At 51.6% G+C, this 27436-nt stretch overlaps 1 protein-coding gene across 11 annotated transcripts in view; it reads right to left on the reverse strand.

Moving 5' to 3' along the window:
* Window positions 1-27436, reverse strand: part of SCN5A (sodium voltage-gated channel alpha subunit 5) — a 93367-nt gene that overhangs the window by 14215 nt on the left and 51716 nt on the right. For 6 of the 11 annotated variants that reach the window (XM_086720476.1, XM_086720471.1, XM_086720467.1 and 3 more), the window contains 7 exons: window positions 20197-20370; window positions 18577-18933; window positions 14581-15027; window positions 13146-13307; window positions 10535-10655; window positions 9461-9615; window positions 1187-1360 (listed from right to left, as the gene is read on the reverse strand). In XM_086720476.1, coding sequence (XP_086576602.1) covers window positions 1187-1360; window positions 9461-9615; window positions 10535-10655; window positions 13146-13307; window positions 14581-15027; window positions 18577-18933; window positions 20197-20370 — 1590 coding nt within the window. The remainder of the gene's footprint in view (window positions 1-1186; window positions 1361-9460; window positions 9616-10534; window positions 10656-13145; window positions 13308-14580; window positions 15028-18576; window positions 18934-20196; window positions 20371-27436) is intronic. The other 5 variants (XM_086720472.1, XM_086720470.1, XM_086720469.1 and 2 more) reach the window with 2 other exon arrangements.

Raw genomic sequence — 27436 nt, forward strand, 5'->3', positions numbered from 1 at the left:
TCTGAGTGGGGTGTGGGGTGGGGGGACTGAACAGAGACCTGAGCCTCTTCTGCAGCCACGTGAAGGACCGCCCCTGCTGGTGGGCGGAGCCTAAGGCCAAGCCCAGAAGCCACAGGAGCCCTCCCGAAAGCTCTTACCCGGCTTCGGATGTGGACCCACCTTCTGTTCTGTAGGACCCGCTGCAACCAGATGGCGAGCCCTCACCTGAGCCCCTGGCTGTCCCCTCTGCCCTCAGTGAGTGCAGGCCCGAGGCTGTTCCACACCCTGCTCTCGGGCTCCTCTGGCTCTTCTCACACGCCACTGTGCTCAGGAGCCCAGGGGGACCCTGCACGCATCGTGCTTGGCACCCGGCAGCGTCCTGGGGCCTGGGTAGCCGTGGGGCAGGCCCCCCACCCCTGCTCCATCTGCCAACCGGGCGCTCAGAAGACGTGGCGCCTCCCGCCCTCCACCCTCCCGGGACAGGCAGGGAAGCTGTGCCCGCCTCCCCAATTGTCCAGGGCACCCACCCAGAACCCCTCAGCCAGCGTTCGTGGCTTTCTGCCTTCCTGTACCCCTTTCTCATCCTCCCCAAGTGGTACCTTCTACCTGAGCCCGGAGGATGGCCCGCTGCCTGACCACAATCCCTTCACCGGCCCTGTCCCCTCTGGCCTTTGGCTCACTCTGTGCACACGGCCTCCTACCATGTGTGGGCGCAGAGGATCCGAACCGGCGACCTAACTAGTGGGCCTGACAGCCGCTTCACAAGACGCGTAGCGGGTGCTCTGATACAGGCTGGTCTGCCCCCTGACTTCCGGCCCTCCTGGGAGGGGGCCCCACCCCTGCCCTGGCTCGCGCTCCTGCCTGGACTGCTCCTCACTCTCCTCCTTAGGGAGTCCAGTCTCCCAGAAGCCTCGGTCTCCCCCCACCCCCCGCTCCTCTGTCTCCCAAAACCGGGGTGCTGACGGCCAGACCCACGCTCCGATTCCCCCCAGACGGGGAACGTTATGGGCGGGGCCTGGGTCTCTCCTGCGACGGGGGCGTGGCCTCCTTCCCCTCTGCCTGCTCTGCGGCCCAGCCGCGTGCTTCCGCTTGGGCCTGCGGACTCCCCCCCTGCCCTGTCATTCTGCCCTTCCGTCCCTCCGCTTCAGCTCCTTCCCACCCTGGCAACCGAGCTCCCCTCCTCCCGTCCCTTCCGGTCCACACTCACGTCCACGATGAGGAAGTCCAGCCAGCACCAGGCGTTGGTGAAGTACTTCTTGAAGCCGTAGGCCACCCACTTGAGCAGCATCTCCAGCACGAAGACGTAGGTGAACATCTTGTCAGCATACTCAAGCAGAACCTTGATGGTCTTCCGCTCCTCTAGGTAGATGTCCTCGAAGGCCTGCAGACCGGGCCAAGGGCGGCACCCGTGACGTCCAGACCACGGCCGATCCCGCCCCGCGCGAGACTCCCTCCGCTCATCACGGCCCGAGGGGGCGGGAGCAGAGGGGAGGCACATAGTGGAGGGGCCCTTCCGGGGTGATCACGCTGGACTGGATCTGCGCGCTCTCCCGGGAGCGCGCGCTCCGCCGGTGGCTCGTGGGTCTCGTGGGGCACGTGGACAGCAAGGCGCAACGTGCGGTGAGAAGGCTTCTCCCTTCCCACCGAGGAGCGAGGCTCAGTTCTGAGCCAGCGCACCTTTGAGACCTTCCTCGGACGTGCTGATCCCCCGTGTTAACAAGGAGCGTGAGTGGGCGCGGGCTCGGCCCACGGCCCTTCGGCCGAGAGCACCGTAAACCCTCTCTTTGTTGTTTTCATTCCACTGCGCCGTTCCTCTCTTTACGAGGTTACCCACTTTTCACGGGAAATGAAATTGGTTTCCAGTGGTAACGATCATTAGGTCTCTCTCTCCAATGCATTTATGTAGAGACACAAAAGCCAGTGAGAGCTGATCCAAAGGAAAATTTCCGGTAAGCGCCGGTGAAGGCGGTTTGTCAAGAAGATGGTTGGAGGATGCGCGACTCATTATCCTGGGGATCGGGAAGCTCCCGCTTCCTAACACTCTAGAGTGTTCCTAACACTCTAGAACGTGTCTTTGTCCACCGCCTCGTTCCCGCCTCAGCCCCGCTTCCTGAGCCAACAGAGGAACCCTTGCCCCGTCCCAGTTGCCCTCTTGCACCTCCTGTCCCCATCTGTCCCCGCTTGGTGTGCTCGGGGGAACCCAGTCTAGGCAACTGAACACGTCACTGGGGGCCCCGGGGAGCCACCTCCGCCTGTTGCTCTGGGCCTCCCTGCCTGCCCGCGGGGCCCAAGTGAGTCACTGGGGCCCCCGGTGGCCAGCGCTGTCAGCTCTGGTGTGCCCTGCCCAGGCATCTATATGGCTAGCCCAATCAGCGTAGACAGGACACAGGATAACTCAGGTCCCAAAATGGACTCTGGGAGTTGTTCAAGATGAAAAGTAGGTGCGTGTGTGTTTTTTCCTGATTACAAAAATGTGTGCTTCTTACAAAAAAATTAAATAATCTAGAAATCCTAAAGAAGAACAGGAGGCCCTTCTGATTTCATGACATTACAGTAACCACTGCTAACATTTAGGTGAACATTCTTTTCAACACTCGCTATTTGTGTGCGTATGACAGCACCCAATTTTCTAAGATATGCTCTGCTTTTAAGCTTCTTTTTCCACTAAACAATCTCTTGTGAGTGTTTACCTACTCTGTAATGTGACCTGCAGTATCTACCTAGCATTCTTTTAGAAGGCCGCATCCTGTTTCATTATTTGCACATAACTCTTGTTTACTGAGCTCACATGCCTATGGACGAACATTTCAGCCGTTTCCAATCTATCACTAGTAGAAACAACATGGCAGCGAACAACGTGAATGATTATCTGTTGAGGATCCATGTCCAGAATTGGGGTGCCGGGTCCAAGGTGTACTTTTGGTACAGATGGGGAACAGGATCTCCAGCAGGGGAAGCCAATAGACATTCCCTGCACAGTTCAGGAAGCTGGCTCTTTCTTCCCCACGCCACTGCCAGTGCTGGGGTTTCTCGTCACTTTTCCTAGCCTAAGGCATGGAAACTGCAATTTGTTACATTTTCATGTATTTTATTACTGGCCATGCTGACATCATTTCCTTGGATATGGGCAGTATTCCTTGTGCGACCTGCCTGTTCATCTCTAATTTTTTTTTTTTTTTTACTTGAGTGTCTGGTTTATTCAGAGACATTATTCTTTGTTATATACAACTTGTCCTAGTTGTGTGCCTTTATTTTTATTTTTATTTTTTTTTTAATTTTTTTTTTCAACGTTTATTTATTTTTGGGACAGAGAGACACAGAGCATGAACGGCGGAGGGGCAGAGAGAGAGGGAGACACAGAATCTGAAACAGGCTCCAGGCTCTGAGCCATCAGCCCAGAGCCTGATGCGGGGCTCGAACTCACGGACCGCGAGATCGTGACCTGGCTGAAGTCGGACGCTTAACCGACTGCGCCACCCAGGTGCCCCTAGTTGTGTGCCTTTAAATCTTGTTTAGTTTATCCATTGACCGGTGAATAAAGAAGGTGTGGTAGATCTATACAATGAAATAGCACTCAGCCATAAAAAAGAATGAAATCCTGCCGTTTGCAATGACATGAATGGAACTAGAGAGTATTTTGCTAAGTGAAGTAAGTCAGTAAGAGAAAGACAGATATATGATTTCACTCCTATGTGGAATTTAAGAAACAAAACAGATGAACGAACATAGGGGAAGGGGGGGGGGAAAGGCAAACCAGGAAACAGATTTTTAATGACAGGGAACGAACTGAGGGTTGCTGGAGGGGAGGTGGGGGGGAGATGGGAGAAATAGGTGATGGGGATTAAGGAGGGCACTTGTGATGAGCATGTATATACGGGATGAATCACTAATATTACACTGAAACTAATATTACACTGTATGTTAACTCACTGAAATTTAAATAAAAACTTGAAAAAGCAAAAAAAATTCAACCTATAAAAAAAGATCTTGTTTATTTTTGTTTACCGTACTGAAGTTCCATACTTCATTTTCATTTATTATTATATCTAATGTAATCATATCATTCATTATGATTTTCACCTACTAAAACCTTCAGTATCACGTTAAGAAAGCCCTTACCTAGTCTAAGGCTAGGACAAAAGATGACCCTTCTTTTCTTCTTTTTTCTTTTTAACTTTCTAGTTTCATTATTTTATATTACAACTTTAAAAATCCAATATATTTTGGTGAAGAGCAAATATCCATTTTAATATTTTTTTCAGAGCGGCTTGTCAGTGCTATAACGCTTTATTAAAGAATACACTTCCAATCTACAGATTAGAAGTCAACTTTATCACATAAACTACATTTCTGTCTTTGCTTAAATTTACTGAACCTCTCTGTGTGCTGTCCTGAATTACTATCATATGAATTTTCCTGGCCATTTTTAGTAATCTTCAAGATAAAATTTAGCAATCTTTCGTCCAATTCCCTGAAAAATGTTGCAAACTTATCGTTATTGCACTTAATGCATTAACTGCATTAGGATGTAACATGGAATCTTTCTACCCAAGAGCAGAGTATATTTATAGTATATTTATTGGTCTGTCTTTTTCTGCACTGCTTAGCTAAGTTTTAGAGTTTTCTTCATGTACCTCTTATACATCTCGTGCAATATTTATTCCCACTTATTTTGTGTTTACAATGTCTGGCAAATAAGGACTATTCCAGAAATATTACTTATGACTAAATGGTTTCTGTTAGAATAAAACAGCAGCAACAATTCTTTGTGTATTTATTTTATAACTGGCCATGTAATAGGTTTTAAAATTTTTCTAGCAATCATTATCTACAAGTAATGCTTCAGTTATATTTATTTCTATTATTTTAACTTATTTTATACTTGACTACCTTAACTCCAATTCTTCTATTTTCTTTCTCTTTCCCTTCCACCCTTTCTTTCTTTCTTTCTTTCCTTTCTTTTCTTTCTTTCCTTTCTTTTCTTTCTTTCCCTTTCTTTTCTCTTTCTTTCTTTCTTTCTTTCTTTCTTTCTTTCTTTCTTTCTTTCTTTCTTTCTATTTTGAGAGAGAGTGCAAGCAGGTGAGGGGCAGAGAAAAACAGGAGAAGGAGAGAATCCCAAGCAGGCTCCATGCTGTCAGCACAGAGCCTGTTGTGGGGCTTAAACTCATGAACAGTGAAATCATGACCTGAGCTGAAGCTGAGTGCTTAATGGACTGAGCCACCCAGGTGCCCCCAATTCTCCTATTTTCTAATTTTTATCTTTTATGTTTACTTTTATTGATTAATTGGGCAGCTAGTGCTTCAAGATTATTACTAAATAATGGAACAACCGCTAAAAACTAGTTAAATCATCTTCTTAGTCCTGACTTTAATAAAAATGTTTCAAGTGCTGTACTACTAATGATGATAATAGAAGCTAACTTGAGAATGAGTTTTTCTCTAAACTAAGGAAATATAATTTATTTCTATTCTTACTAGAGTTTTAAAAGTCAGGCATTCATTGAGGTAACTATGGTTTTCATCTCTGTCCTATTCATATAAATAGATTTCCTAGTATGGCATTATTCTGCCATTTTAGAATATACTTGGCTATGATGTACCTACTTAAAAAAATATATTGTTGGATCTTATTTGCAAGTATTTCAGGATTTTCGCATCACTATAAATATGGTGTATGAAAACTGGTTTTTAAAAATCAACATTATTTAACTTACATAAAAAGCATGTATAGACTTTCTTCATAGACTAGAACATTTTTATATTTTATATTTTATTTTATTTTATTTTATTTTATTTTATTTTATTTTATTTTATTATTTTATTTTATATTTTAGAGAGAAAGGGAGCACACAAGCAGGAGACAGGGGCAGAGGGAGAGAGAATCTTAAGCAGGCTCTATGCTCAGTGTGGAGCCCAACACAGGGCTCAATCCCATGACCCTGGGATCATGAGTTGAGCTGAAACCAAGATTGTGCACTTAACAGACTGAGCCACCCAGGTGCCCCACACTAGAATATTTTAAATAGGATAGGAATTATTTTCTTCCTTGAGAATGCAGAAGAATTAATGCTTGGAGATGTGAGGATCAGATTAGCTAGTGGTTTATCTGTTTTATTATTTTAATTTTTCAAGGAATCAGCTTTGGAATTTCATATCAGTTTTATTATTTATTTTCTGATTAATTTGTTTTTAAAATTTTATTAATTATTTCCTCATTTTCCTTAAGATAATTTTGTTGTTATATTTGTAAGTTCTTGAGTTAAATAATTAACCAATTTACATTCTTTCTATTTAATAATAAAAGTGTTTAAGTCTATGAATTTTCCTCTTATTACAGCTTTGGCTGCATCCCATAAGCAGGACTCTCAGTATTATTATTTTCTAGTTTTTTATTCCCCCAGCCAGCTTTTTTTTTTCTCTCCTTCTAATTTTTTTTCTTATTTTTCTAGATCTCAAGCGGACAGAATTGGTTGAATCATAATCTCTGATTTACAACACACTGTCATCTTTGGTCCATGAGTAGCCTCTATATTTTACTTATTTACTTACTTATTAATATAATGAACACTGATGAACCTACCACCAAACTATTTTCTGTTTGACCCAAACTTTAAGAATGACTTTTACACTTTTAAGGATTGTTGTTGTTATTGTTTTTTTTTATTTCTATTTTTGCCATATCTAGCACTTTCATTATCTGTAAAATAGACTTAATACTAGTACTTATCTCTTAGAGTTATTGTGAGAATCAAATGAATGAATCTTTGTAAAATGCTTACAACAGGGTCTGGTACATAGTGGGTGCTATTTAAATGTTATTATTTCTATTATTAGGTTAGATAAAATTAATTAACTATATATACATATATTTTAGATCTCTCGTTGTTTTGTTCTTTCTATGTGATTTGTCAAGAACTAATAGAAGTGTGGTGAAATCTCCCTGCACTGTTACACTGTTGCCACTTTTTTCTTGTCTTTTTATTCTAATGGTTTTTGTTTGATATAAGTGCTGTGCAATCCCACGCAAAAATATATTTATAATAGTTTTTTTTTTTTAATTATAGATTGGATCTGCTTGGTTTTATCTCAAGCTTCTTATGTTGAGTTAAACCTTGTTTAATGTTAACAAACAAAAACACTTTAGTTTTGTAGTCATTGTATTTACATTTGCCTGATATATCTTATTATTTTACATTTAATATTTCTGAGTGACACCATTTTGGTTTGTCATTTAAAAACACATAGTGGAAGGGTTTTTGTTTTGTTTTGTTTTTAAATGTTTTTATTTATTTTTGAGACAGAGCATGAGCAGGGAAGGGGCAGAGAGAGAGGGAGACACAGAATCAGAAGCAGGCTCCAGGCTGGGAGCTGTCAGCACAGAGCCCGACGCGGGACATGAACTCAAGGACTGTGAGATCATGACCTGAGCTGGAGTCGGATGCTTAACCTACCGAGCCACCCAGGTGCCCCTGTTTTTGTCTTAAATCCATTCAGGGGCACCTGGAAGGCTCAGTCAGTTAAGCATCTGACTCTTGATTTTGGCTCAGGTCGTGAATTCATTATTCGTGAGATCAAGCCCCGGGTAGGGCTCTGCGATGACAGCATGGAGCCTGCTTGGGATTCTGTCTCTGCCCCTCCCCTGCTTGTGCTCTCTCTCTCTCAAAATAGATAAATAAGTATTAAAAGAAATCCATTCAGAGTCCTTTCCTTTTAAAAGATGAATTTTATCCAGTTACTGTTATTATTAAAGCACATATTTGATTTTGCCTCTGCCATATTATTTTCTGTTTCCTGGCTTCATGTTTCCTTGTTCCTTCTTTTTTCTCCTATCTTTTGCTGTAAGAGCTCTGTTTTCTTTAAAAGAAAATTCCCTCCAACAGTTTGGAAGGGATATATAGTTTGCTTTCTGTTAAACAAGTTTATAACTTTAAATAACACACTCAGACTTCTTTTTCTCAATATATCATCGACGTGGTTTTTTTTTAAACTGTGCTTGGCTGTCTACCCTGATTAGATTCACCATTTGCTTGCCAAAACTCCTCCTCACTTATGCCAGGCTGAGTTTTTCCTCCACAGCCCAGACTACATGGCTCTGGCTGCCCTTGTTTGTGGCTGTTTAAAAACAAAACTCGTTAACATATTGTCAAATCATCCTTCTCTGAAGCCTACAGAGATTTGGCTCTAGCTGCCGATGGTAAAACAGCATGCAGCCTGCAAGTCATGGCTCCAGGCCCACTCTGGGACAGGGGAGGGCAGTACAGAATAGGGTGGGCCCAGAGATTTAGGAGTGACAGCCGCAGTGCCTCCCCATGGCCTGCCCCCGCAGGAGGCAGCACAGAGTGGAGGCACACAGCCTTGGGTCAAAGTGCCCCTCTCTCTCGCTCTATAGTTCAAAGCATTCCCTGTTTGCTACTCATCCATGGGGTTCTCACCTCCCCAGCAATATCAAGCGCTTCCTCCCTTGGGCCAGGAAAGTTACTATCTCTTCTGCCTGCTTGACCACCTGTCTCCCTGCTCACCAGCATCTTCTAGAACTCTCTCCAGGGCTGTCCCATCTCCTCCCAGAAGGACTGAGAGGTCAGAATCGGGTGCTTGGTCAAACCTCCTTGTCCTCCATGGTCCAGCTGCACTTGCTGTCTCCAGGGAATCTTCCTGATCGCTCCAGTCCCCCTGACCTCCCAGCCGTTTACTCCATTCTTGTTCCGTTGTCTCTCTGGAGCTGATCTCTACCCCAAACCTACTGAATCTGGTTTCCCCAACTAGACTCTGAGCCACTGAGGCTGGGGTTGGGGTCTCCTCCTCTTGCTGCCCCCCATGGCTCATAGGCCTAGATACAAGGAGAGCTTAGAAAAGGCCTCTTGAACGAACAGAAGGTCAAGACAAAGGACTCTGGAATCTGACTGCCTGGGTTCAAATACCACGTCTGCTGCTGAGTGAGGTGGGACCTTAGGCAAGTTATTTAACGTTTTTACAAAGGGTTATTGTCAGGATCCAAGGTGATACCGTGTAGACTGCAGAGCACGGCCTCTCGCCCTAGAACACGTGGAATAAGTGAAACTACCAGTGTCACATCAGCCAGCATTGTTACCTGCACTGAAACGGCCTAACGGGGCTGTTTGCAGCTGGGTGTGTCACCGGAGCTTGGGGGGTAGGAGGCTGGTGACCTGCGACCTATGCCAGCTGGGTGCTGTGAACTGGGGGTAAATCACCCCCCTTTTGTGGAACACAGGGGTCTGGAAGGATGACCTCTGTGAGCCCTTCCTGCTCTGACCTCCGTACGTGCCCTGGTGTTGGGAGTTTGTGGGCTGACTCCCGCTCCGGGGGGGGGGGGGGCGGGGGGGCAGGGGAAGCACATCTTCAGCAGAGGCTCTGCCCCAGTTTCCGGTCTCCTCCCCAGCCTCTCCAGCGGGAGACTTCCCTTCCCCGCCCTCCTCCCCTCCTCCATCCCTCTCTGCCCAACCCTGCATCCCCAGGAGGGTACCAGTGCTCCGCTGCTGAGCAGGATCATGAAGATGATGAATGTCTCGAACCAGCTGTGCTCCACGATGCGATAGCAGGTCTTGCGCAGCCGCCACCAGACCTTCCCCGGGGCCTGCGTGGTGTCCACGGCGCAGCAAGGACAGCGCCGGACGCAGCCTGCGGGGGTGGGGAGGGGGAGGGGTCAGGCCCAGGCCGGGGCCTGCCAATGCCCACGCCTGATGGCGGAAGGTCGGATGGTGGAAGGAGTGACTGAGAGAAAGAGGGTATGATGTGGAGTAATGAACGCGGTGGGCGGGGGTGGTGGACGGCAGGAAGCACCGTGGTGCTGTCCTCGGGGCCCACGCTCAGCAGGAACTCGAGGGAAAGGCCGCGTGGACTGGGCACCCAGTGAGTGGCTAAAGGGCCTGGCAGGTCTGGGGTGGGGGGAAGGCTGGGGCTGGGATGGGCTCCTGCTTCTCCTCTGCTCATCTGGGAAACTCTCCCCCTGGGGAAATATTCCCGAACCCCTGGGGTGCTCTGGGGTGCTCTGTCCCTGGGCCTTGTCCATGTTTGCAGTTTTTGAACCTTGGGAAGGGCAGACCGCTCACTGAAAGCCCCAGATGACAGGCCACGTGGAGGGCGAGCTCTCATTTTAGCCCCAGCTGCCTTGCGAATACACCACCCATCCGTAGAGTTACAGACGCCAGCGACCAGCACGGCCACAGGTCACACCCACAGGTATTTACAGAAGGCCCACTGCGTGCCGGGCACCGTGCCCACCTGGGGGCACAGGTGAAGACGATGGCGTTCCTGCCGTGCTACCAACACAGTGTCACTACGACTACCAACGCAACGTCGCTGGTCCTCGGTGCCGCTGACCCACACTGCCCAGCCCAGCACTCCACGGGCAGACTTGCCGTGATTCAAGTCCTGGGCACGAGGAGGGGCCCTGGGGTCACGAGGAATGGGGTAGAGAGGGCACGCATCAGGGACAGGGTGTGGAGCCACATGGCCCCTGGCCCCAAATTGCTACTGGTCGTCCAGGAGCCCTCTGGGCGGGGCAGAGGCCGGGGCGAAGGGCCACGCCGGGCAGTACCTTCGGTGAAGCAGTCCTCTGGGTCCTTGACGTCCTCACCCAGGTCAGGGATCTGCTCCAGGAGGTCAGCAGTGTTGGTCATGTCTGCTGTGCTCCCTTCCGAGTAACTGTCCTCCTGAGTCTGTGGGCAGGGGTGTGGGGTGGGGTGGGTGAGGGCCATGAGGAAGCCTTCAGCCTGGAGCCCAGAGTCTGGGGCAGCCGGGGGCTCCCTAAGGGAAGGTGCCCAGACTACTTTCCATTACACACCCTGGAAAGCTGAGCCCAGGGTGGGGACCTGCCCCGGGCTGAACTGAGGCCCCTCGGGGGTCCTGAGTCTGTGCTGGAGTGTAGTGTGGGGTGCAGCGGGGTGTGTGGGGAGGGAAGGCACTGGGGACGGGAAACGCATCCAGCTGGGAACAAACGGACACGGGCAGCAACACCGACACATCCGGCCAAGGATACACGGCAGCGGCTTGGCACACAGAGCCAACAGACGCGCCACAAGGGGAACAGAGTCAGGACCAGGAGCACAGGCACATACAGGTGTGGGGTCAGACACGCAGAGAACAGGCCAGCAACCCAGCCCGCACTTCTCACCCAGTTCACAGGGAGAGTCTGGAGTAAAAGCAAGAAAAGATTGGAAACGTCCCTGCCCCGCTAGGCGGGGTTCTGCTGCCCTGACCTTGCATAACCTGATTATAGCCGGGCATGTGCACGCAGCCTGCCCTTGTGAGTGTCTGTGTTAGTCTCGTGTGGGTTCCAGCGTGCAGGGGCGCAGTAGTGGAGCCTGCTGGTGCCCTGCCCGGTTCCCTCTTAGCCACGGCACCGTGAACGCCGGCTGCTTAGCTGGCTCCTTCTCCAGAGCACGGTCTTCAGCCGGGGGCGGCCGTCCCTGGTAATGGCGTGGGGGCTACAGCCCAAGCCAAGGGCGGCTGACAGTGTTGCACCCATATGGGAACACAGAAGGCCAGCCCCTTGCCTCGGGGTGGGACAAGGCCACGTGCAGCTCAAGCTCCAGGGCTCCCAGCGGACCAGGCTGAGGCCTGAATCCAGCACTGGCCTTTCGCAGCTTCTTCCTTGGCCTCACCCTGCTTGTCCCATTTCTTTCCCTATCGGCTTCTCTGAGGGCGCTCCCTCGGTAAATCATTTGCACAGGAAGCCTGTCTCAGACTCTGCTTCTAGGAGCCTGCTCTACAGACAGCCACGGCACGGCCGAGGCAGGGGCTTCTGAGAAGGAAGGGAAGCCTTCAATGGCTTCGGATCCCATCTACGCCGCCAGCTACGTGGGCAAGCCCGCATCTCCAGCTCCGCCTGGAGACGAGCTGGTTTGAGTTCCCGGGCCTGCCTCTGCTCCTGAAGCTGCCTTCCCTTCCCTTCCTCCCATGACTCACTCCTCTGGTTTCTCAAAGTCCTCTGAAGTTTTGGTGTTTGTGATGGGGAAGGGCTGGACGCTGGTGGGAAAGTCGAGAGGGCCCGGGTGTAGGGAGGAGCCGTGGCCCTTTTGGGGTCCCTGTGCCTTGGAGGGCTTCCTCCTTCTGCCCCCAGATTCACTATGCAGCGGGGCTGGGAAAGGCACGAGCCCGAGGAGGTCTCTGTGCTACTTTTTCAGACACCGGAGCTGCGTAAAGTCCGCGGGGCATCCGGTGGGAGCCAAGCCTTCAGGACCCGGCCGCAGGTGAGATGAGGGGTCCTTCTCCCAGGAAAACCCAGCCCACTTCTCTCTCCCTTTGACGGGTCCCACCACGAACTGATTTGAGGAAAGGAAGACGGTTCAACATTCCAGTACGAGAGCCCCCCCCCCACCTTCTCTGCGACTTTTGTGCCCCTCCTGTTTCCAGGTGCCTTTCTGTGTCAGACCCTCCAGGGGAGAAGTGCGACCCGCACCGTCAGGGTGAAGACTGTAGCGGGCGCTCGTGCTCCAAAGATGACCATGATCGCGAGGCCTCCCACGAGCCCATCCCGTGACAGGGACCCGGCAAAATGGGCAGTGCTCTGCTGGGGCAAGGCACGACTGCCGGCCAGGGCCAGGCTGCAGGGCAAGAGCCACGGAGCACTGTCTCTGAACGCTTGACCTCCCCCTTCCGTGGTGAGTGGGGGTGGGTGCGCGGGGTCGGGGGCGTAGTGGGCAGAGCCATGGTCCCTTAGCTCAGGGGTTGCCGGCTCCAATGCTTACAGGGGCCAGGCAGGTGCTGGAATGAAGTCAGGCAAGTGGGGTCTGTGGCAAACCAGAGGGCCCCTGCCAGTGTCAAGGAGGGTGGGCAATGTGCCAAGAACTTGTTCTCAGGGCCCCCTGAAGTTCCCTGGGATGGGGTAATTCATAGGACAAACGTTTGGCAGAGAGGAGCAAAGCACAGGAACCGAGTGAGGAGGGGTGAACACAGGGAGGTGTAGGGTTAGTCCTGCATCAGGGGTCTCGGCTGGCTGCTTCCAGAATTTCCCGGAAGCCCTGGGCCCCAAGCCATCCCTCCCCTGTCCTGCCCACGTTCCCCTCCGCCGACGGGTTTCCCACACTGCCTGTGACAGCGACTACAGTTCCCACCAGCAAATGCAAGCGTGTGCCAGGGCCTCTCACGGCCTGGCTCCAGTCCAAGCGGCAGCACCGGCCGGCTTCAGGGACAAAGGTGTGCGTTACCTCACTGCACCCTGGGGCCGGGGGCTCCACTCTCCGCTGCTGCCGCCAGTCTGCCTGAGCCACACTGGCCTCGGCCTCGGAGGAGGGGGTCTCTGACACCTGGCTCCAGGCCCTGGGCTTTGGGAGGGCCTCTGGGCTGCCGGAAACAGGCTGGGATTCCTGCTGAAGAGACCCCCAGCCCGTGAGCCACCCAGCCAGAGTGTTTTCCAGGGCCCTGCCTACGCGACTGGAACACTGCCTCCTGCCCTCTTCATGGGGCCTCCTCTCACTGAAGATCAAGGGCCTCCAGGGCCGGAAGTGGGCCGCTGGGAGGCTCCTGGCCAGCCTGGCATAAATCTCCCCCTCCTCCCATTCCCTGGAAGGGTGCAGCTGGGCTGTGATGCCCAGCTCCAAAATGCTGGCAACTCCACTTAGGAAGGATACGCTGACTTCTCCCATGAGTTCCCACGGCACTCCTTGCACACACACACACACACACACACACACACACACACACCAGGGAGCCAGAGTCAACAGGCTCAAGAGAAGGAAAGGACAAGGACGAGGAGCATCCTGGAGATAACTGGAGGCCGTGGTCCTGGCAACACCCACACTGCCCTCTCCCAACTCATACTGTCCCGCAGCCTGGTCTGACTCAAGGGGCGGAAGCTGGCCTCCGGGACCGCTGGGAGGCAGAAAGCTGTGGAAGCTAGCTCGAAGCCTCAGATTCACTTCTACACACGGGGAACCGTTGTTCCTCACAGCAAAGCCGCTCAGGGCAGGCCTAAATGAAGCAGCCAGGACGGGCCCAACCGGACAGAGAACCACTCACTGTCTGACCTGAAGACCTAAGGAGAAGCCATCTGAGCCTGGCTCAGGCCACGGGAAAACTGAGGGGGCGGGGGGCACCGTCTCTTTTGTCCAGACTCTGGTCCTAAGTGTTAAAAATAACAGGTTGGGAGATAAGATAGTGCTGTCTCTGACACCTGCCATCTCAGGGAGGCTTATTTTTAAATCTAAGAGTTAGCCCTGGGCCTGGGAGGAGGGGAAAGGGCAGTGGCGAGGTCAGGAGACTGCACTCCTTCCCCACTAGGACATTCTGGTCGGGGGGGTCCAGGATGTCTGGCTCTGTCGCAGGTGCATGAGGAACTCCTAGCAAGCCTCTCTCTTGCCGTACCTTGGTTCCCCTTTCCGTGCGATCAGCTCTCACGGCTAGCATCAGATGAATGATGGACAGTAGCCCGTCCCCAGGTCCCCTCCGGGCTGGCTTGGGAAGAGAGGGTTGACAGCTGGCCTCAGCACCCCTGTGTGAGGCTGCCCTTTGGGAGTGGCCTGTCGTCTACCTCCATCCCATTCCTGCTGGGGCAGCTGCTCTGAGCGAGGCTGGGATCCCTGGACAGCAGAGCCCTGGGCCCTGTATGCACAGGTGCTGCACAGGTGGGCGGGGGGCACTCACCTGCTTACTGGACTCTTCCTCTGTGCCCAGGCTGTTTTCTTCCTCCTCCTCTTGCTCATCTGTGTCTGACTCAGCCACGGCAATGGGCACACACACAGGCTCTGTATCCCCCGGGGTGCCCTGGCCTGGCCGCTTGTCTTCCTCAAACCGTGTCTCCTTGCGGGCCGGAGGCGCCTTCTCTGGCTCTGGGGGCGGTGGGGGTGGGGAGCTGGAGGTGGCCACACAGCGGGGCAGCTGGCCGTGGGCGGCAAGGGCCGCGGGCTTCTGAGGCCGCCGCTGTAGGAGCCCACAGCAGAAGTCCCACGTGGTCCGCTTGAGGAAGCGCAGGCCGCGCTGGATGCGTGCCAGGGCCAGCTGGAGGTTGTTCATCTCCCCGTCGTCGTCGGGGGCCGTGAGGTTGTCTGCACTGAAGGAGCTGAGCAGCAAAGCCAGGAAGAGGTTCAGGACCTGTGGAGGCAACAGATCCGGCTCATCGAGGCGGGCACCACACCAGAGGCATTCGGCCTCGGGTCCGTTATGGGGAAACTGAAGCCGAAAGACCTTAAGGACTGCTGCGGCAAGCAGCTCTGGGCGCGAGCCCTGGGCCCTCATCCTAACGCTCCAGTTGTCTTGAACACAGTGAGTTTGGCTATAAATGAAAGACCAATTCCCATCCCTTTTCCCAAGGGCTCGGATACAGTCTGAGTTGAAGGCATTCAGGCCCAGGGTCAATGGGAGAACCATGGCTTCATCCAGACGGGGCCTGCAACGGGGCCTTGCTACCTTGGGAGTAATGGAGGACTGTGGGGTTAGGAGGGGCACAGCGTTGCTCCCTGGGAAGTGGGATCCAGTCTGGGATCACCAGGGACAAGACAGAATCCCACCCGGAAGCAGTCTAGAATTCCCGGAGACTTTCCTGGGAAAGGACCTCTACATCTGTTGGCGAAGAAGGGGCTGGTGATGGGCCCCTGAACTGGCTCGACACCTGAAAATCTGGGGCTTCTGCTTAAGGACCTGTGTCCTTAAGAGACTCCTTAAGTGAGGTGTGCAAAACCCGTCTCTCTTTGCATGGTCTGGACTATTGCTTGCTGTTAAACCATCCTGCAAGTGCCAAGCTTTAGCTTTTGTTAAAAAAAAAAAAAGAGAGCACTTTTGCTGAGTGACAAGAGGGTGGCCGTGGGTCCATTTCCCAGCCTCGTGGAGGGTAAGTGAAAATGGTGGTGGGCTTGTTCCCACAAGTATCGTCAGGCTGACAGGCCAGAGACACAACCTCCCCACCTGGGGGGGCGGGGCTTGGTGCTTTTTCCTCCCAGCTGCCCCCAGAAGGGAGTTCCCTCAACGGGGGCCCCCACGGCAGGGAGCTGTGTGACGATGTGTGTGCAGTTCTCACTAGTAACCCACTCTGGGCCCCTCTCTGGCTTCTCACAAGCCCCTGAGACATGCCTCGTGCCAGCCAGAGAGCTAGGGATGAGAATTCTGAAGAAAGCAGCAGTCAAGTTGGAGCGCCGGGAGTCAGAAACACGCCTTTAAGGAGTGCCCATTCACAAGGACGGTATGGGAAGGTTGAGAAGCAGGATCTGGCATTCTACATGGGGAGATGATCACTTTTGACACCAGGCAGCCCTTTTCATGTCACCCCTGGGGGGGTGGGGCACGTGATGTGATTCAGGGCTGCTGTCTACACTGACCTCTGGCCTGGCCCCTGGCCTCGGCCACACTGGCCTAGGCCTGGCCTGCTTCTGCTCCCAGTTGCCCAGCCCGGACCCTCTGCCCTCGCCCGTGCCTCGCCTCCAGGTATCTGGGGTCTAGGCTGGGGGGCAGCGAGGCGGGGGGGGGTGCCTGGGCAGCCCTGTCCACCCTTACCAGGCACCAGGTCCTCCCTTGTGGCCTGCTTCTGAGGCTTGGTTTCTTCCAGTGCTTTCCCCGTCAATCACGCTGCCGCTCCCCAGCCCCTGCCTGATCATGACTTCCCATTTCAATGGCAATCTCGCTTCCACCCACGCCCGGCAGCGGCCCAATTCCTGAGGCGGCCAGGGTGGGGGCTGTGTGGGCTGCGTTAGCTTCCCTCCTCCAGCGGCCTCTAATCTTCTCATCCCCAGGCAGATCCGCTAGGAAATCGCAGGGCTGTATGTGTGAGGGCAGCGGGCCTGGCCCCGGGCTGAGAGCCTGGCATACCCGCGTCCTCCTTGGAATACACAGTCTGGTGGCCCCGGGGCTGGGCCAAGGCTCAGTGAGGCTCCATCCTGAGGGGCGGCCAGCAGAAGGAAAGGAGGGGGGTGCACTGTGTACCGATGCCCTGCCCCCTCTCTGGGCTCCACCTGTGGGGCTGGGGGAAGCCTGATCCCCACCTGAGCCGGGCCCACCCTTGCATGGTTAGGGCACACTGGAGGAGAAGGCGGGCAGGCTTGGGGAAGGGCTCTGGAGCCTACAGCCCACGGTACTTGAGCCAACCACAAGCCCTATACTGTGAGTCTACACGGCCCACACCACAGGAGTCAGACCGTGTGGGTGTGATGTCTGAGCACGTACGGACCACCTGTGTGCTCAGGCAGGTAGCTTCATGTCCGCAGTGGACAGTGACTTCTTCCTGAACCGCTCACTTGCCTCTTCCAAGAGCTCATTCTCTGGCATTTGGAATTTTGATCTCCCTCAACTCCAGAATCCCCCACATTTAAAGATACAAGGCAAGAAACACATGTTCTAGGACAGACAGGTGGACATGGGAACAAAGGCCTGGGTCCCTCATGACAGGGTAGCAGGGACTGCCAGCATAGCTACCCAGGATGACATACGAGCTCCCATGGGCCCTGCCTTACCTGGGCCACCACCTGCTACACCTGTGCTTTACTCCCTCTGCTCCTTCCCACTCTAGCATCACCTGTCAGGTCTGCTCCAAATCCTCCTCTAGGAAGCCTTCCTTGATTTCCCCTGCTGGAGGGGGTCAGTGCCCATGGGCTCTTCCTTAATGCCTCTGATCCTTCTAACCAGATCGACAGTTATTTCCGGCTTGTTTGAACTCTCCACTTCCCCACTCTCCCGTTGGTGAGCAATGTCAGGGCCACATTCACCTCTGCATGCCCAACGGCATCTGCCACAATATTTTGTATGCAGCAGGGGCTCAGGAAATGGCTGTTAAGCTGAACTGAAAAACGGTGTGATATATCATTGGTCGTAAATAACTAATATAATAGTGGGTAGATGAATAAATAAATAAGTTAAGGGATATAAAACGAGTATATAATAAACAAACAGGTAAATAGGTGGGCGATTGAAGGAAAAAGCAAGTGAAAAGTGATGTGAATGGATGGATGGATCAGTGAGTGAGTGAGGAGACAGCTGGGCGGATAATGGGTGGATGGATAGGACTGGTGAATGAGTGAACGGATGAGTGCGTTGCCAGATGGATGTGGGGTGGATTAATGAGTGGAGGGACAGATAAGAGAGTAAGAATGTGGGTGATGGATGGATGGACAGATGGATGGATGAATAGGTAGGGGTGTGCGTGTGTGTTTATGAACGAAGAGGGGTTGATGGATGGGTCTGGATGGGCAGAGAAGTGGAGGGGTAAAAGAAGGAGGAAGCGGGGATGGCTGGAGGAGTGAATGAATAGATAGGACTGGTAACTGGGTAGACAGATTGACAGAGAGGTGGACAAATGGACGGGCGAGTTGGCGGGTGGGTGATTGGTAAGTAGACTGGTGGCTGGGTCGGGAGGCGTATGGACGGGCAGAGGGATGGAAGAATGAGCGGATAAGTGAATCGATGGACTGGTGACCAGCGCGTAGGTGGATGAGTAAATGGGTACAGAGGTGGTGGATGAGGAGACAGACGAAAGGACAGGTAACGAACAGGGGGATGGATGGACGGGTAAAGGGATGATGCGAGACTGATGGGTAGATGGACGGTTTGATGGAAGGCCGAGTGAACAAGTGGATGGATGGAAGGAAGGCTAAGTGAATGGACAGATGGGTGACCGGGCGGGTGAGTGTGCGTGTGGTGTATGTGTGGCCAACTTACCACGAGGTTGCCAATGACCATAACAAGCAAGAAGACCAGCAGGCACAGTGACTGGCCGGACACCTCCATGCAGTCCCACATGGTCTCGATCCACTCCCCACAGAGGATGCGGAAGATGATGAGAAAGGCGTGGAAGAAGTCCATCATGTGCCAGCGAGGCAGCAGGCCCGAGTCGCTGATGCGGTGCCTCAGCTCCGAGTAGTTCTTGCCAAAGAGCTGCATGCCCACCACGGCGAAGATGAACACGATGATGGCCAGCACCAGCGTCAGGTTCCCCAGCGCCCCCACTGAGTTCCCGATGATCTTGATGAGGGTGTTCAGCGTGGGCCACGACTTGGCCAGCTTGAAGACACGCAGCTGGGGAGGGAGGCGTCATTGTCCCGCTGCCCACGGACACCCTTGCCCCACTAGCTCCCGCCTGAAAACCCAGGGAGCTTGTGGGCACGTTTCCCCAAGAGCGGACACTGCTGTTCCTCTCTACAGCCTGAGGGCAACTTCACTGGGCGCTGCTCTGGGAGTCAGGTCACCGTGTCCAGATCACCACCCCCCCCCCCCCCCAATCAGCCCTAGTCTTCATCCCTACACCGGCTTCTGACTCAGGCTCACTTCCAGGAACTTCCCAGTAGATTCCTCCAGCATGGAATGTCCTTCCTCTTCCAGACTCATCCTCATCAGGTCAAACCATCTCTGATTTGCCCAACTGCCTCCAACCTTCTCTCCTCTCAGTTATCACGGAGAAAGGGGGCAGGCGCTTAGCGCTTACTGGATACCTGCTGTGCCAGGCCCGTGCTTAGGATGGCTCACCTCACTCAGAGCTCCCAATAACCACATGAGGCCGGCACTTACCTCCTTTGACAGATGAAGAAGCCAACCCTGAAAGGTGCGGCAACTTGTCTGCGTCCATTGGATCATGGCAGTGGAGTCGGGGTTAGAACTCATAGCTTCCACTTTCTCGACTGCCCCTACCATCCTGCCTTCCAAGCCCCCAGTGAACCCAACATTGCCCAGACCTCTTCTAGGAAGCCTTCCCTGATCTCCTCCAGCCCCCTGTGTGGACGTCTCAGGCATTCTGCACTCAGAGTGGTCCACAGACCAGCAGTTTGGCATCACCCTAGACCTACTAAATGAGTGTCCGTGGTTTCACAAGATCCCCAGATGATTTGTATGCGCATTAGAGGTTCCCACATGCTGACCCTGAAACCAGGAGGGCAGAGCCCCAGGGGAGCTGTCGGCAGACCCGGCTCCCACCTGTTCCTTGCCACGTGGCTTTGGGAAATTCGTTTCACTTAAGCCTTGCTCTCCTCATCTGTGAAATGGGTATGCAGTAATACTAGCTCCTGTCCTGGGATTCTATGAGGACTAAAGGAGGCACGGTGAGCCACAAAGAGCTTTGCACGTCGTCAGGACGGCCACCCCAACAGTCCCCCCAGAGGAGCCTCTCCAATCTTGCCCCTCTCTGTGCCCCCCACATCACCAGCGCTGGGGTACCCAGCAAATAGCTGTAGGGTGAAGGCACGATGGGTCCGAGCAGGGGAAACTGAGTGGTGACCTCGGGGGGTGGGGTGGCCTCGGTGCCCCGGGCCCTCACCCCACCCCCCTGCAGCGGGCCCAGCCGGGTACCAGGCGGAAGGAGCGCAGCACTGACAGGTTGCCCATGCGGGACAGGCCCAGCTCCATGAGGCTCAGGATGACAATGATGCTGTCGAAGATGTTCCAGCCCTGCTGGAAGTAGTAATAGGGGTCCAGAGCGATGATCTTGAAGGTCATCTCTGCCGTGAAGATCCCCGTGAAGACCTGGGGAGGCACACAGACCGGGGTGCCCAGTGTTTGGGCTCGAAAGACCCTCTGGCCAGGAGGGCCGCCCTGCTTTCCGACTCTTGCAGCCCCGGGGGCACCCCCCCGCCCCCCCGGGCTGCCAGCTCTGGCTGCACCCCGGCTCCCAGTGGGTGCTTGCTCGGCCACGGCCCAGCCCCTCGGGGATACCTGCGGCCCTAGCTCACTCTTCAGCTCACCACCCGCGACCCGCTGGCCTGGCCCTCAGAAAGAGCCGGGCCCGCCTCAGGCTCTAGGCAGACTCACAGCTCTAGGAGGCACCTGGGGGCAGGGGAGGCCGAGGTGGGGGTGACACCACCCAGCCTGACACCTTCCAGCCCGTGTCACCGCCGGAAGTGCTCTCCCTCCGCGAGGGCCAAGTACACGCATTCCCGCCAACACTCAGGGCTCTCATGTCTCAGGGCCTTTGCCCCTGCTGTTCCTGCTCTGCCTTGTCCACGCACTGAACTCTCGTCACTGCAGTAACAGCCAGCGCCCCCCTTCTTGAGGCCTTGACAATGTGCCAGCCCCGGGCTGGAACGCTCCTTTTAACCCAACCAACAACTCGACGAGGAAAGTATCATTATCCCCATTTTACAGGCGAGGAAACGGAAACACAGAGAGGTTAAGTAATGTGCTCGGGGACACGTAGCTAGCACCTTCGAGAAGCAGGAAATGAACGCAGTGTTGTGCTTCAAGATTTAGAGGAACCGCCTCTGCCTCCTGAAGAAAGTCTCCAGGAGGCAGAGGCTGGGTCTCCCTTGGTTCGTTGACACAGTTCGGGGCCACCCAGCCTGGGCCAGCAGAGCCCCGCGGTCCAGGAGCCCACCGCGTGGTGGGCCAGGCAGCTGTGATCATAACCAACTGCTCTGCAGTGTGCCAGCTGCCTCGACGGGGACGTGGCTCCTGGAGGTGGGGATGGCCTGTGCAGGCACGGCTGGCGGGAAGTTGGGGCCTTCTGGGAGCTGAGGGGGTTATTGTGAGGGCAGTGAGGAGGCACTGGGGCGTTCTGTGGGTGAGGGGCCAGACCACCCCTGGGGACAGTACCAGGGCTTCAGCAGCTGTGAGGGAGGTGGAGGCCAGGGATGGGAGCCTGAGGTAGCCTGCCGGGGTCAGTAAACAGGAGGGGATCACCTAGCCCTCGGCACCCCGAGGGGGCTCTGAGCCTAAAGGAGAGACGGAGGGGTACCTGCATCAGCCCCTCCCCCTGCTGTCTGGATAAGGGGTGGGCTGGGGGCAGGGATTGCTACTGGCCAGGGTTGGGGGGGGGGCAGCGGTGGGGTGGGTGGAGCGGGGACCAGATGGCAGGTGGGCGGGCCCCGTGACTTCAGCGGTCCCAGAGGGAACTGTTCCCCCACCAGCTGTGGTCTTGGGGAAGGGAGGGCCCCCCAAATCTCTCAGCCTCAGCTCCAATGCCTGGGCTGCCCTCACATGTGCGGAGACATCCTTGGGTTCTTCTGCCCCTTTCCTCCGCACCCAAGCCGGTCTCCGGGTTCTGTAACGCAGAACCTTTCCATCCCCCTGACTCCATCCTCCTCCTGCTCTTCCAGCCACGCTGGTCTCCTCCCTGCCGTTCCCTCCTCAGGGCCTTTGTATGTGCCGCTCCCTTTCCCTGGGCCATCCCCTCCTCCCCCAATCACCGGGCTCGTTCCCTTCAGGTTTGGGCTTAAGAGCCACCTGATGGATGAGGCTTCCTGATGCTTAAAATCATGACCCCCTCCCACCAAACTCCTCATCCCTCTTCCCTGCTCCATTTTTCTTTCCCTCACTTACCACCATCCGACATACTGTGTATGTGGCTGCGGATTTGGCTAGACTGGAATCTCCACAGGAGGGACCGTTTCTGTCTTACTGCAACAAGAACAGTGCCCAGCCAGCGGGCAGTCCACCGACATTTGTCGAATAAACATACAAATGGTTGGGCTTCTGACCTTCAGCTCCTACAGTGCCCGGTATCTTGCCAGCCACACTCCCTGCACTGGGTCTCCCTGGGAACCCCTAAGGGTGGGGCCTGGGAAGCCCCTTCCTCTGACCCCGGCTGGCCCTCTGGTCTCCCCCATCACCTGCCTGAGCACGCCAGGGTAGGTGGGTTCTTAAGGCCGGTTTGACAGACCCACGGATGCTAACACTCATTTCTGGGAAGGGAGTTCAGGAAAGATCCCTGCCTCACTTTGCCCGGGTGCAAGGCTATTCTGGCCGCAAGAGAGCAGATATTAGCTGGCATTGGAAGTCAGAAGAAAAAGACAGCAGAGGCTCTTGGGGAATGCCTCTTGGGGGAGTGATCACTGGAAGCTCTTTAGACCCGCAGCATCTTGAAGAGCCCCGATCTGCTCGAGCAGAACCTGCATTTTGACTAGATTGCCAGGTGATTCGAGCACTGGTTCTCAAACTTGAGGCACTTGGGGAGCTTTAAAAATACTCCTAGAAATTCTAGTTAAATTGGACTGGAGTGCGGCCCAGGTATTGAGTTGTCTTTTGTTTGTTTGTTTTTGTTTTTAACTTCCTAGGTGACGCTAACATCCGGCTAAGCTTGTGAACCATTGCTTTACAAATGCATACATTTTGGTGCCTGAGTCTTCCTTCCAAAGGACCAGCTCAGGTTTTCTAAGGCCTTGCGATCAAAGCTTGATGGTTTAAGACACGCAGAGAATGGCAGCCAGACCCAGGTTTCAAAGCTGGATCTGCCACTTTATGGTCTTGGGCCAGTTTCCTCATTTCCCTGAGCCTCGAGTGTCCTCATATGTAAAATGGGGATAATAACAACCCCATAGGAGATCTCTAAGGGTTAGAGCTAATGGATGCAAGGCAGAGGCTCCTATGAGAGGGCCATTATTGTTATCAGCAGCAGCTTTTACTATGATGGATGCAAGTGGGCAAGAGTGCCAGGCCCAGGTAGGGTCTGCCTTCAATTCTGCCTGGTTTTTTTTTTTTTTTATTTTTAAATTTTTTTTTCAACGTTTTTAATTTATTTTTGGGACAGAGAGAGACAGAGCATGAACGGGGGAGGGGCAGAGAGAGAGGGAGACACAGAATCGGAAACAGGCTCCAGGCTCCGAGCCATCAGCCCAGAGCCCGACGCGGGGCTCGAACTCACGGACCGCGAGATCGTGACCTGGCTGAAGTCGGACGCTTAACCGACTGCGCCACCCAGGCGCCCCTATTCTGCCTGTTTTATAGCCTCACTGGGATCTGGTCGGCAGAGGCTGTGTGGGTGGGGACGTGCTTTCCTTGACTCCTGGCAGGGGGGCCACTGCGCAGTGCTGATGGAACCATAAACTTGCTTTTAAAATTTAATTATTTGTAAACATCCTTCAATACCAATTAAACATGATCTATGGCATCTTCCTTCCTTCCTTCCTTCCTTCCTCCCTTCCCTTTTCCTTCCTCCTTCCCTCCCTCCCTTTCTTCCTCCCTTCCTGAACAGTTGTGGAATATTCCACTGTACAGATATGCCATAAGTAGTTTAACCATCTCCCTGCAATGGGCATTCTTTTGTTCCTATTAAATACATTGCCATAATAAATATCCGTCCACATACATGTTTGAAAACATCTTGCCCAGTTCTGTTCTTAGGATAAATTTCTGGAGATGGAACTGCATAGTCAATGAGATTCTGACACATATATTTCTAATTTAATTGCACAGTGGTTGGAGATCGAAGAATGCATGATACCCTGTCTTTGCTGCAACTTGCTTTGAGACATAAAATGTGGTCATTTTGTAAATGTTTCACGTGTATTTTCTTTAATTGTTGGGTGCTGTGCTCTGCACATTCAATAAATGAAACTTTTTATTCCTGTTATTCAGGTCCTCTAGATCCTTGGTGATCTTTTGTAAGCTTGACCCATCAGTTATGGAGGGCGGCCTCTCACTAAGATTATGGTCTTGTTAAATTGATCTCACTGTCTGCTTTACATATTTAGAAGCTATGTAATTTGGTGCATGAAGGTTTAGAGTTATATATTCCTGGTGAATCATTCTTCCATCTTTATGTTTTGGATCTCTTTATCCCTCAATAACACTTTCTGCTTTAAAGTATTTTTTTGTTTGGTATTAATATAACTCTATTAATTTTCTTGATAGTATTTGACTGTTCTATCTCTTTTCCATTTCTTTTTCTTCAATCCCTTTTAGGGATTTGTCTCCCAAAATATGTTTGGGCATCTTTTGTAAAAAAACATATAGCTGTGTGTAATTTCTTTACCAAACTGACGATCTGTCTTTTAACTGGTGAGTGCAGTCCCCACTTCTATTTATTGCGATTTCTGGTATATTTGGACCTACGTCTTCATTTTATTTTGTGCTTCTATTTTTTTTTTTCTTTTGCTTCCTTCTATCAGGTTGAATTGTAAAATTGTAAAATTCCTCTATTTTCCTCTCTACCGGCTTGGCAGTTAAGACTTTCCATTCCTATCCTCTTAGTGGTTGCCCTAAAAAGTTTTAACAATCAGTCTTGAGTTCATAACATCTAAATTAATATTTCATAGTGTACATGAACTTAGGCCATCCTACCTCCAATCCCTGTTCCATGCCTATCTTAGATGCTGCTGGTGTTCAATATTTTAGTTCCTACTTTTTATACCCTCCAATCAGCAATCCTTATTATTATTGTATTCACAGTCAATGCTTGCTTGGTTTTTCCCACATTCTTACTATTCCTTTCAGGATCTTCTCAAATCTTATTTCTGCAGTCATTTCACCTCTTTCTGAAGTATAAATTTTTGTTATTGTTTCAGAGAGACAGTCTGTGTGTGGTAGGCTCTTGGTCTTTGTTTAGCATACCTTTCTCAACGGTAGGCTGATGGGTATAGAATTCTAGGGTGTCTAGTGTCTTCTCCCTGAATTGTGAAATGATTATGTCCCTGCCTTCTGGATTTTGTTGAAGCAACTGCGGACTTTGCCGTCTTTCTAACTGTTGTTCCTTTAGTAGGCAATCTTTCTTGTTTTGGTTGCTGTATGATGTCTTTGCTTTTGATGTGCAGCATGTCTAGATATCTTATTTATCCTGTGCAGGATGTAATTCCTGAATCTAAGGGTTCATTTCTTTTTATCAGTTCTCACCTATTCTTTCCTTGAATATTCCTTTGCCCCCATTCTCCTACTTTCTCCTTCTGGAACTCCTATCAGCTGTATGCCTTACCTTCTCATTCTGACTCCGTGTCTCTGAACCTTGATTTCATAATTTCTGTCTCTTTACTTCCCTGTTCTACATTCTGGGCAACTTCCTTAGATCTAAAATTATATTAATTTAATTCTCTCCCCAGCTATATGAATGTGCTATTTGATTTATATATTGAGATTTTAATCCCAATGACTGTTTTCCATTTCTAGAGATTTGATTTGGTTCTTTTCCAAAGCTGTCTTATTCTTTTATGTTTTTAATTCCTTCTTTTTTTAATGTTTTATTTATTTATTTTTGAGAGAGAGAGAGAGAGAGAGAGAGAGCGAGCACAAGTGGGGGAGAGGCAGAGAGGGAGAGGAAGACACAGAATCCAAAGCAGGCTCCAGGTTCTGAGCTGTCAGCCTATAGCCCGACACAGGGTTTGAACCCATGAACCGTGAGATCATGACCTGAGCCAAAGTCAGTCACTTAACTGACTGAGCTACCCAGGAGCCCCTTTAATTCCTTCTTTTATGTCTTTAGTTTTTACAAACATTCTTACTTTATAATCTCTATTCGACAGTTATATCATGGGACATTCTTAAGGGGATAAGCCTCCGTGTGTGTGTGTGTGTGTGTGTGTGTGTGTGTGTTTGTGTCTGCTGACTCTTCTTCATAGTGGGGTATTTCCTTGTGTATTTTGTAATTTCGAGAATACACTTGGCCTGGGTTAAAAGTGTGTCTTTTCAGAAAAGTTTTGTGCTTGCTTCTTGCAGCAACATATCAACGTATCATAGGATCACTTTATCTGTTAAACTTTAGGCATAGGTTCCAGAAACACTCAGCTATAAACCTGAACTCCACATCTACAGAAGGCCAAATTCATTGTCACAAGCTTCCAGGGGTTACTTTTTCCTCCTCTTCAGTCCTGGCTGAGACTGACAAGCTTCCTTCTATATCATTTCCCAGATTCAGTGCCAGGAGTTTTTTCTGGTTCACTGTTCTGCCAAATGTAGGGCTATATTCTCATGGGGCTACTCAGTTCCAACCCCTACTCACAATGTCTAAAGACTTGTCTTGTCTCTACATGTTCACTGAAATCCAAATCCCCAGATTACCCAAATCAGCAATATCACCTGCTCCCGACCCCCACCCGGGGAACTACAGAAACACCTCACCTGTAAACTGCTATGGTTTTTAAGTTCCTTTCTGTTTTTGTTACTTGGGGATTTTTGTTATTTTCTCATGAGCTTTGATATGCATTTCAAAGAATACGTCCTATATTTTTAGTTGTTTCCTAGTAGGAGACTCATCAGGATTTTTGGTTCATTGTGTTAGGAACAAAAGTTGCATTTGCTCTCCAAGTGATGGGCTAAAAGTCAAATCTCGCGATCTTCTCTTTTATGGAATTGGTCTTTAACGACATGCTTGGAAAGGTTTTTCCCATACCGAGGTTATTTTCCCATGCTTATCTTTATGGTTTGTTTCTTTACATATAACATTTAAACCACTGAGGATATATTAGCTTCAAGACAATCAAAACCTTAGCAGCAATAAAGCTATCCAAATGAAACACAATGCAGCTATAATCCAATTACATGACTTATTACTAATAACAGAGCCCCAAGTTTAACACACCTTCACTTCAGTCACAACTCAGTGATCCAGGGAAGCCACCAGTGTTCTTTATCACCTTGATTTGCTGCTCGGCCCAACTCAGCTGGTCACATTCCAATAAAACTGCCTTCAACTGCAACCCACCTGAAGACCACCCAACACGAGCCAGGCACAATTGTTCCGTGAGACACCTACAGACTATAATATAGCTTTCTATTTGCATATGGAAGAAGGAACGAAAGTACAATTATAGCAAAATGGACTCACGTTTGCGAAAAAAATTTGAGTAGACCCCAAGATAACTATCTAGAGTTCTAGATATGGGAAGTT

The sequence above is a fragment of the Puma concolor genome, chromosome C2, assembly GCF_028749965.1.
Source record: "Puma concolor isolate L17-30 chromosome C2, mPumCon1.1.hap2, whole genome shotgun sequence".
Lineage (NCBI taxonomy): Eukaryota > Metazoa > Chordata > Mammalia > Carnivora > Felidae > Puma > Puma concolor.